At 34.0% G+C, this 12,235-nt stretch overlaps 1 protein-coding gene across 2 annotated transcripts in view; it reads right to left on the reverse strand.

Moving 5' to 3' along the window:
* LOC149535102 (Zinc finger C-x8-C-x5-C-x3-H type family protein) overlaps positions 1 to 12,235 on the reverse strand; it is a 134,603-nt gene that overhangs the window by 60,856 nt on the left and 61,512 nt on the right. For both annotated transcript variants that reach the window (XM_089802989.1, XM_089802988.1), the window contains 2 exons: positions 1,732 to 1,824; positions 1,388 to 1,504 (listed from right to left, as the gene is read on the reverse strand). In XM_089802989.1, the coding sequence (XP_089659115.1) occupies positions 1,388 to 1,504; positions 1,732 to 1,824 (210 nt within the window). The remainder of the gene's footprint in view (positions 1 to 1,387; positions 1,505 to 1,731; positions 1,825 to 12,235) is intronic.

Here is a 12,235-nt window from a genome sequence, read left to right on the forward strand (position 1 = left end):
AAAGCCAATATTATATACTACCTTGTTTCCCCACACCTTACCGTCCTTCCAATATAGGGACTCTATCCAACATCGTCCACAATTTTAATTAAGGAAATAGTCATTTCATAGAATTAATTCCAGAATACTAGTCAATCACTTTACTCTCTTCAAAGGATCCAACAGCAATCAGACGTAATTTCTCAACTCATTCATACATACCTATGAAGAGAAAATCAATGTCATTCACCATTAAAAAGTCCTTATATTATTTTAATAAAATATTATACCAAAATCATACTTTTCCTTCATCAAGTTCTCACTGTTGCATGTTTGTTCCAGAACAAGACTGACTGAAAACATAATATACAAACTGAGCAGTGGGTTTCTTAAAGAAAAGTATGATAGAGCATGGGAGATGTCTTCAGTTTCAAATGGAAGACGCTTGCAGCAAAGATCCTTATTCAACTCTCAACCACCTCAGAAACGAGAGGTCGCACACACTCCCTCAACATGCTCCCAAATACCCTTGAATTCTAGGCTTCAACAGGGAGCTCAAGCATCTTAATACGGGTGTATACGGCTTCAACAGGGAGCTCAAGCATCTTAATACAGGTGTATAGGGCTTCAACAGGGAGCTCAAGCGTCTCAATAAGGGTATATACTTCTCAAGCCAGTAACGGAATGACCTAATAGAGTGCACAGATAAAGGTAAGGCATGCAGCAGGAACTACATGAAGATTCTGCTATTGATATGTGCCTGTCCATAAGCAGAAATTGAATGTGTTCCCTTTCAGCTCATTTTCAGGGGAAAACTTCGTAGTATTCCAGACCATTATGTCGCAGTTATAATTATTTGCACTGTATTTGTTCTGTAAATTAACTAATATGTATGTTTATGATCCCGATCTTAGTTCTTCTTCCTAGTCCCCTTACTTAACAGGAATGTAATTTAGTACCCAGTTTCTGCTTTTATCTTCTCTCAACATACAGCCATGTGATAATTATGTTTAAAAATATTCAAATATGTTTTTCAAAACAAAAGCTGTAGTAAAAAGGAAAAGATCATAGGACATTTATTGACAAAATATAATAATTGCCAAATTTGGAGTTAAAGGGAACATGATAGCACTAAAATCTGCATCATGCAGTTCCTTTGAGAAACCTGAGATTAACAGAAGCAGATTCGAATAGTAACTGCAGGCAAATAAAGCAATAAATCTGGAGGTTCCAAGCATTGTAAAGGCAAATCTCCAACCAGGATTCAAGATTGGCATGAATATAAAACAATCTTAGCATGCACTTGAAGTATTCAATTCTTTACAATAACAGTTAGACATACAAATGGCTTTGCAACACCCAAGCATGCCACTAGGAAATATCACTAGCGCGTGAGTAAATCACATACCTGCTTTCCTGCAAAGAAGCGACCATTTATAGCATTATATGCAGAAACTGCAGACTCTAGAGACTGATAGTGCACATAGACATTCCCACGAAGATGGGATGAGCCATTATTGCAAACCTAGATAATGAAAAAGATTAGTCCTTCACAATTCTAGTTCTTCAAACATCAAATGAAATTACAATCATGTGACAACTAATAAAGTAAAAACAGTTCTATATGTAAGAAAACACAACTCCAAATGTGGCAGAAAAAAACTTTTTTGTTACCAGTACAATATGTTTGCAAGCATTTTGCAGGCCGAAACATGCTTCAGAAAAAAGTCGAGAGTAAAAGAGAAATCTTACCTTGAAATTAACAAGCTCTCCAAACTTCAAAAACTCTGTGTGCACATCTTCATAAAATTCCTCATAATGATTGACCACCTCTTCATCTGTATACTGCAGTATGTTCACAGCAACAATATTTTGAGTGAAAATAAACCAAAGGATCACATTCAAAACAATATTCAGAAATGCATTTCACGAATTAAAAACAAACATACCACATGGAAAGAGATATCACATTTGATGCATCTATTCACTATTTAAGAATTATTGTTTTTTATTTACTTGAGTGTTATATTATAGTTTGAGGTGTTCTATGTTTTGTTAAAAATGCTCACAGCATTACTGTAATGTACCCTTTTTGGGACATTAGGAAATTTAAAGACATATTCATATAATATTAAAATTGACTATGAGAGCGTGAATTAAATTTATAAAAGGTCAATTTAATATTATAAAGTGGGCTAAAAGTGACAAGGAGGGATAAGACGAAAAGACAGGAAGGGAGTCGAAGAGTCACAGCTTTGAGGATTAAAAGAAGAGAGACTCATTCATTCGGACATGCTTGGTTTATGATTCAGATTTCAGTTTCTCTCTTGTGAGAGTTATTTGGAAAGTTTCAGCTTTTCAGCTTTCATCCATCGTGAGGACATAAACCCTCGTGCCGGTAGATAGTGGATGCAAACCCATTGTTTGTGGAGAAGTCACATCAAGTGTCTCGCATGTGCTTATAGGATCTTTCTTAGAATTCCAATCTGACTGTAAAACTGTGTTTAAGATTGGACTTTTGAATGTTAGTTATTGTATTGCAGATGTATGATGTAATAATATATGTTAAGGTATTTTATGAGAAGTTCACTGGTTTATATTGTTGGTTTATAATGCAACTTCATATGTTTATGCTCTGAATATTATTTTGAGAAAAAACTGGGATAAATATCAATTGGGGATACTTCAATTACACTCCATCCCTTGCCATCACTACAGTTACACCTCTCAGCATAATAAAATAAGTAACTCATTAATAAATATAAATAAAAGTAGCTCTTCAAATGAAAATAAGCAATGCAAAATATCTTAAATACATCTACACCTCAAGAAACATCACTACTGAGCTATTATTGATGTTTTGTAGGTTCAGTTGGATAAATCCTCTGAGACTAAACTATTGAAGATATATATAAATCTTATTATGTTATATGTAATATTTATATACATATATATCTATAAATTATTACGAGAAATTAATATAATAATGACTCAAAGATATTATGTGTGTGTATAGCTGCATAATAATTGTCATTATATTAATCTAATAGTAAACAATGTTTGACCGATCTCTTAATATCCTCATTGACCGACTGTTTTGGTTTATATCACGGCAGAATAAAGTATTGTGGAGTCACATCCACAGTGGATTTGGAGTCACAATCCACCGTGAATGTGACTCCACGAACAATTATATGTAACCATATAATCTGCAATAAGAAATGGAATGAAAAACATAATTACAAACAGTTCTATATTACCTTCTCATCTGCAGATAACGGTTTTTTATATTTCCTCATTTAAATTACAGTCTGAAACATATAAGAGTTAAAACAGTCTGCAGTCAGACTTATAGAAATAAAGGCATTATATCCATACTAATAAAAGCATATCAATATTATATATAGAGAAAAGATATAAACTTCATACTCAGTCTAATCATTGGACTTTTAACATGGTATCAAAGCCTAGTTGACAAACGATCAGATTAGATTATTTTATTTGATAAAATCTATAAATATGTATTCCTTCGGAAATATTATATTCTACCATAATGGTGAATGGAATCAGACTTGAAGATGGACTTGAAGGTGCTTCAAATTTTGAAGCTTCGAAACTACGAATGATGCTGATATTAAGAAAGTATGAGTTAAAAACAATTGTAGAAAATCCTCCTAAATCTAATGAGAATGACGAAAAGAGTCAATGGACAAGGACAACACTAGAGCAATGGAATTAAAAGTAGACGGAGTAAAAGATCATCTACTACCCTATTATCACCAAGTTGGACTTTGCATATGATATGTTCAAAGCCCTAGAAAACATGTTTGAGATCAACAACACAAGGAGGATTCTTACTCTTAAAATGAACAAAGGAGAGACCATCAGCTCATACTTTTGAGGATAACAAAACTAAGAAACCAACTCTCAACAATTGGTCACATCTATGATAGTAAAGAGCTAACTATGGTAACTTTATATGGACTCCCTATCTCTTGGGAAAACTTTAGACAAGGAATAAGTGCATGTTCCAAACTCCCCAAATTTGATTGATTAAAAGCTAACTACATTCGAGAAGAGTGTAATCTAATATCCAGAGGAATCGACATGGAATCCACAAATGAAGACATTCAGATTCTCCCCACTGATTTGAAAAAGAAAAAGGACAAGGACTCAAATGGTAACCAGCCGTTCAAGAAACAGAGAGAATACTCTAAAATACAATGTTATAGATGTGACAACTAAAGTCACACTGCAGCAAAATGTCCAAACAGACTCAAACATCAAGCTTCCTTCTCTGGAGTCAATAATTCAAACTTGGATTCAGAGAAACTTGTATTCAATATATCTCAAAATTTGTATTTACCATCCTCAAGCCTCTTGCAAAATGAAGGTGGAACACTTCCGAGGTAAACTTGGTATGATTTAATAATTTATTACTGAGAATGAGTCTCAGCATATTTGATTACTGTGCTAATGAAACTATTTATTAATCATGAATATTATGTCATGACTAGTTGGGCCCTGTGTACATCATGAGGAAGTGATGATTTCCAAATGATTATCACTTGTATTTGTAAAATTTATTGGAAGGTGACACCAAAACGAATCTGGTCTTCAAGCAGACACCAACATATTTCTTTAATTTATAGCAGAACTTTGCCGGTATAAAAACAGAAGCCATAATTGAATTACAGACTTCCAAAAGAAAAAGATGCTCTCCCTTAAAAAAATGATTCTGCATTGTAATATATTCTAATGAATCAGAACTCCCGAGATGAAATATTTAGAGAGTTGTAGTGAACAAGCCGTCAAGTTTGAGAATTTCATAATCACGCAGCAGTTAGGATGCATCTTCCAAGAGTCTTCACCCGGGCATATGTAGAGACAACAGTTATCATAGAATTGAAAACTTCAAAATATTTATGGAAAACAAAGCTGACGATATCCAACTATGATGACAGCTTGAATCATCACTATAGAGGATTCACGACATGAATCATCCTCTTCAACTTCTGGCTGCTCCATCTGAAGCTTGTGAATTCGCTGCATTTGAAGTCGATCTTGTAACTATCATCTTTAACACACAACCTCAACAGAGACAATATCTGAGATTTCTTTAATGAATTTGAAAACCAGCAATTTCCTCTGCAATGAAGAAATCAATTTCTTGCACTAGACAGGCTTCTCACCTTCCTAAACAGTTCCCTCATTTCCAAAATGATAGCTGTAGCTTGAAAAATAAATAGATTACATTAGAATATATTGAAGCTATGAAATTGGAGAAGTCTGTTTCTTGAATGGGTGGACTTTTCCTTAGCCACAAAAGTTAGTCAGTACCAACATTATATTCTTAGAGGAATTGAATTGAATGTAGCAGTAAAGTATTTCACTAGTTTCAGTATGTATTCAGAGTGCTTATGTGAAGATGCACCTAAGGATTTAATGATTCCAAGCTGCTAATAGTTTTTACTAAAGGTCAACTGTTAAAGGATACGTGCATCAATCGAAGGGGATTAGTAAGGTTGGAGTGCTCATTTCTTTGGGGATTCCCAGGAGGATCAAGTGGTATGGATTTCATATCATTACAAATACCAACTACCTGTTGCATAGCATTGAGTTGAGTTGCTAGAAAAGTCTTTCGCATACATCAAAAAGGATGTTGTTCACTGTTTGCTCCAGATTAGTGAGAAGTATTCTCTCTTGAGTACTTTGTTTTGTTTTGTTTTACTCAGTCACTTATCTATATCCATGCATGTAATATAACAGTTATTAGCTTGATTATACTCATGTTCCTAGGATGGTTCTTTGCAAAGAAGAAAAAGAACAGAAAGAACTTTGCCATATTTGATGCAAAATTGTTCGACAATATAAGAGTGGGAATTTTACATTGTGGGGGGGAAATAATTAACAATGTCCCATTCCCATTGAAACTATCCTTAGAGGGGAGATGTCAAAGAAGAGACACCATCAAAAGGGATTCTGGCACTTCAAGGCAACATTGGATAAGGAGCTCAAAAGATTGATATTCAGAGGGAGTTCGTAAATTCATCATAGGCAACCTTGTATGAGGAGGTCAAAACAGTTGATATCAGATTCAGAGGGAGTTTGACATTTCATTAGAAGTAACATTGGGCGAGGAGGTCAAAAGGTTAGTGTTTCTTTGTAAAAGAGAAGTTCAGAGTACAATAATACATTATTCTCAATGAGAGAGAAGTTTGAAGTGAAAACCCTTATTCTCTGATATGGTTCATGGTGGATGTCATTACAACAAACTTATGATTTGGACAACTATCCCAAAAGATCAAGTAATAAAATTTTGGACTATTCAAAACCTCAATGTAAGTTTGGACTAAAGGATAATCTTCAGTTCGTTGACAATTCATTGTTTGAGGTAGATGAGGTCGTGCCCTATGAAAATTCACTCTTTGAAATGAGTGTCGTTGGACATTTGATAATCCATTCTTTGAGTTGGATGAGGAAGTTATTTCTAACTCCAACAAAACAAATAGTATTGATTGTAGGAATTGGGACCCAAGTGAGATTTCTAGGGATGAGTTTTGGTCATAAAATTGGAGTAGTGGATCAATTTCTAGAGTTAGTACTGCTGCCCAATTTCTAATTAGCTCATACATGGGTTTGGATTCTGATATACACATGACTTGGATTCTTTGGTTCAACAGTTGATTCGTTCTTGGTTGGGATTGATGGTAAAGATGATTTGATCATAAGTGATCGATTCCCAGTTACTTTCTTACTCAAGATTGTTTATTGTTGTACAAGTACTTGTACACCATTGATGTTGACCTCAACACTTGGGCAGTTAAATTTTGTGCACTTGCAGACTTCGGTGCAGCTAGTTGTGGGACAGCTTGTGGACACAATTCAGCTATTCATCACTTCCACTTGGAAGAGTTTGGGTCATTGTGGTCACTTCATAATATTAATATGCATGCTTTCAAATCACGATGGGTTGATTGTATTGAGTTAGGTTTGTTGCAATACTCAATTTCCCTGCACTAGCACTTGGAGGCTGTCTATCCATGTCATGTTTTTAGTAGTTGAGCACAAAAGTGATACTTGGTTAGTTGATTTCAAGGTTCATTATGCTGACTTCTAGTCCATTCCCTTGACAGTGACAGATAAAATTCTTGTTTGGATCTTCATGAGGGGAGTTACTAAGATTTTTAGGTTTTGGTTGAATGGATTAATCTTTCTATTACCCAAGATTGTATGTGACAGGGAGTATGTTGATGTTGTCTTTCTTGAGTTACCTCGGTAGGATATATTACATGGAATTGATTTAATCCCTCTCAGAGTTTTCAGACCAATAGTGTTGTTCTAGCTTAAACCAGACTCTTTGAATGGGTTCATATGATTTTTCATCGCCCACAGTGGGTGTTTTGCACTTGAATGGAGGATCATTTGGAGTTCACGAATTGTCCAGTCTTGAAAGCTCCTTGAGATACTTCTATCTCCTTATTGTTGACAATTATGACTACGTGATGATTTGAGATCTTGGCATTGGCATGTTTGGTGCCTTACTTCAATGGGATCATGGTGAGTTGCATCACAACTCCAAGTACCATGATGTTTACAATGTTAGCACAGCAGATTGGCTGAGGAACATTTCTGAGGTTGATCTAGGATCCATGCATTAGGTTTATTCATGCAAATGTAGATTGCTTGAAGGCAAACAATCTCCGAAAAAGGACTATAATGTCCCCTTTTTGGGACAGTAGAAGTCAATTAAAAAAATTAAGTTGTCAAATTATATCAAATTTAACAAAAATTTAATTTAATACTATATTAAAATGAAAGGCAAGAGCCTACAACACATCAATAAATTGTGAGCCTCTTATTTGGGAAGCCTTAAGTTCGAGTCTACTCAAGCTTAACACATAATAATAATTAATTACAACAACAAATAACAATTAACCTTGGCTTCGGCCTATTACCCATCAAAAATAATATAAAAATGAATGTAATGGTGAGTTTAGTGAAAAAATAATAAAGTCACTTTGTTATTATTTCCCTATTTTCAAATTATAAGAGGGTGATAATAATGAGACAAAAAAAGGAATATCAAAAGACAGGCAGAGGGAAAAGGAAGAGTCACGGGGATGTGCTATTAAAGAACACTAAGAGGCTCATTCTGAATATGCTTGGTTTATTATTTACTCTTAAAGAATTCAGGAGGTTCTAAGCTTTCAGTTTTGAAACTCAAGGATGAAAACCTTCTGGATTTCTTGGTGGATTGGACAAAAGCCCAATTCATTTTGTGGTTGAATTTGCAAAGGAGTTCGGACTTGCACCAAATTTGTAAGAAGGAAATCTATTTCAGAAAAAAAGGTATTTGCAGATATTTGTCATTTGGAAAATAAACATATTATATTCTGAATATTGTAATTTCTGGAATACAACTGAGAGCACAGATCTTATGTTACTAATTATGGCACTTATTTGATATGGAGAAATAAGTTCGATTCATAATAGTCTTGTAGCCTGGGCTTATGTTCGTGGATGTTGGTATATGCCAAAATTTAATGAAGCGCGGCATTTATATGATGAAAAAGAATTTCTATATGATTGACAAGAAATAAAGCAATGCAGGAAGGACATCATGAGATGAACCATAAAGTTAGAATAAATCAATGGTTACGGTTGTAGCTTCTGTCGGATTCAATTGACCTAGGGATAATCCCTCTATGTCATTGGTAATCATACATTAGACAAGCACTAATATATATCTACTTATATATATTATAGATATAGATATGTTATATTAATATTGTTTAATTATTGATTAATTATTTAATTATCAAAGAGACATGTCTCTTCACAAGCCATGTCTCTTCTACAAATATTTATATATTATTCAAATCTTCAATTGGAACACAACAATATAATGGCAGTGTTATTACATTTGCAGAAAACGATTCACAAAGTTCAACATGGTATTAGAGTGAGGCTGTAAATGTAAGAAAGGATGGTAATTGGTCTGATAGAAATCAGAGAAATAACAAGAGATAACTCCAGCAAGCACAATCCAAGATTTTTTGTCCAGACCAAACAAATGACAAAGATGGAGACACCCAGATAACATTATGGTAGACAGACGATTGGGAGAAACAAAGGGACTGACTTCTGAAAATAATTGCGAACTGCCTGAGGCAAGAGAGGTAGCACCAACTTCTAGCATCCAATGAATTATGTGGCATCAACAATAAAGGATTGCAAGAAGACATGTGCACTGGTTCGTAACCTCCACCACAAATATTGACAGAAGGCTTTATTATTTGAAAAAATTAAATTCCATCCACTATACTCCCGTGACCATTTTTAACAACAAACTTGGTTGATTGCAATGTGAAGGGACCTTAATTAAATTCTGCGCCGTATATTTTGAAAGGTTTTTATCTGCTGCCAATTAATATTGTGGGTCCCTAATTCATCAATTTTGAAGATTTGAAAACACACCTTAATATTATCGGGTTTTAATTTGCGGGTGCTATAAACAATATATTTGTGTTAATGTTTTAGCGTCAGAAGAAGCAAAACATGAATTATTTAATATACTGATAACAACTGCTGATTATATTAACTACATGAATGTAAGCATATATATATATATATATATGCTTATGTTCTTGTAGTATTATGATATGGATTATCGGCAGCCTCTTATATATTGTGATCGGGCTCCTTAATGATATTGGGAGATATTCATATTATCGTGCCACATTATAATTTGGTTATCGGGCACATACTAATTACGTAAGTTGTTTATTATTATGAAACATGACTCTTCAAAGTCATGTGTTTTGCCCAAGTATATATATGTACTCTGATCACAGGGAAAGGCAATCAATCTACGGCATTCCAATACCTACGGTTAGTAAAAGGACATTTGATTAATATCGCACTTTGCTGATATAATCACATCAGATATATATCACTTCATTCATAATAGTATACAGTCAAAAGGAAAGCAAACTGTGATTGCTGGCAAAGAAGGAGGAAATACTTTCAGCACTATTCAAGTAAGATATTCTCTGCAGACATTCATTTTGTAATTGTTTTTATCTATCAGAGATGCACAAATCTTAACAATTTGAAGGCCTACAGGCAGAAGATTATATAGAACTTAGAACTTGGAAATATATTAAGGTTTGGCCAGTTGGCAAGGGAAATATTAGCATCTCCATTTATGATTGGAGGCTATTCATTTTAATGAGACCAGAATTGAAAATAATATTAGTGTCATAAGTTTGGAGAGGTCTAATATTTTGGATATTTAATTTGGGCCTTATTATTATTGAAAACAATGGTGTCGTAATCAATTAAGTTGGAAGATGATTAAATTATCCCGAGATTTTGGTCCATAAGTTATGATTGGAAGGAATTTTATTATCAAATAAATATTTAATGAAGACTGTAGTTGAGGAAAATCAATTATTTCATTTCTAAGGTCATTGTTTCCAAAGACTTTAAAGGTTTGGTCAATTATTTTGAGGTTAGTGGGAGACGTGTGAAGTTTAAACGGTGATAGAAGTCTGACCACAGATAATTCCCTGACCATGGAGTATAGACCTTATTAATTTATAGGCGTTGCCATAGATGTGTTGGTTCCCAAAACCGCAGATTGGAATCCTACGAGCCTTGCCTACTCGATGCTAGGATATCCAACCGGTTGAGGCCAACTTGATGGGATTGATCAATGTGATCTAAATCCCCTGCGCTTCCGGCTCTGCAAGACCGAGGCGGGTGTACCTGATCCTGGACGAAACACTTAAAAGTCCAAGATGCTTAAAGCAAATCGATTAAAATATGAATACAATAAAAGTTTTCTAAATGGCAAGAAATATAGGAAAACTTTAAACTTGCAATTTATGAACTGAGAAGAAAAGTAAATGATTGAAGTAATGTTTAAATAAAGAATAAATATAGATTAATACAACATATGAATATATTAATTCTTCTAATGGAAAGAGATGAAACAATTGCCAGCATATGGATTATGAATCAGGAGTAAAAGACCAGTGCCTAATTAAATGGGCAATCAGAGTCAACATTATAAGCTGAGACGTACAACTTTATAAAGTTCAATATATTAAACTATAAACAATTTTAATAATTCAGATGCAACAGATCAATTATATAAACGCAACTTAAACTAGTCTAAAATGCACTTTAACTCCTGTGGAGATAAATTAGACATAAATACGGAAACAATAAAATATTTCACAATATCTATGTTTATCGAATTTAAAATGCAATAATGATCCAATCCACTTATCCAAATATTTAAAATATTTATAGAAAATAAATAAAAAACATTTACAAAGGACACAACTTAATAATAATTTAAACTCTGAAATATAAAATAAATAATAATGTTGAAAATAAAATCACAATAGAGACATTCCTTATAGAAGATCCATCTATTGCGAACATATCCAGATCGCACAAAATCCACTCACTAACTCAAATCCACGGGCTTAGTTCAAAAGTCCATTTCTCCGCCAATTGGAAAAATATAATATATCATAAAGCATAGGCAAGGAAAAAAGTTAAAGTATGAATATGAATATTGTCTTTGTTTTGATTTTTACATCTCATATATATAGAGGACCAAGGGGTGTTGGTTGCCTTATTGAATTGTTCACACCCTTTCATAACATAAAATCGATCATGTTTAATGGTATTATTACCTTTGCAAAATAACTATACTCCAACATAATAGATGGTCCAATAATCCCACGGCTTATAATGTTGAAACAATATTTCTCACTCCCACGAGCGCTCCTACTGTGAGATCATTCGTATCCACGCTAAGTCTCCAGATAATTTCCTAGACTATTTATTTCGCACTATTTACTGCGTAGAATAAACTTCATACTCATCACATTTTTTTCTTCAAGTCTGAAATGATCATTCATGCTGAAAGTCTCTGATTGGGCATCTCTCATATCCTATGGCTCTTGTTACGTTTTGTTCACCCTCGTTTCATGCTACCATTTCGTGCAACAGTTGGCTTCCTGAAACAAACTTCTCTTCGAAAATTCTCCATTGGGAAACTCCTCTTCTACGAAGAATTCAACAGCAACAAATTCGAGCCACCCATTCTCATCCTGCAATAAACATGTAGCAACATTAGAAATGATTAAATAAGATTGATAATAGACAACACAAGTCGCTTGCTTTGGTGGCTTCAAAGGATATGGGCACTAAGACGCTCCAGAAAACTCGCAAT

Source organism: Cupressus sempervirens, chromosome 10 (genome assembly GCF_028749045.1).
Source record: "Cupressus sempervirens isolate cs-2001-9-10 chromosome 10, ASM2874904v1, whole genome shotgun sequence".
NCBI lineage: Eukaryota > Viridiplantae > Streptophyta > Pinopsida > Cupressales > Cupressaceae > Cupressus > Cupressus sempervirens.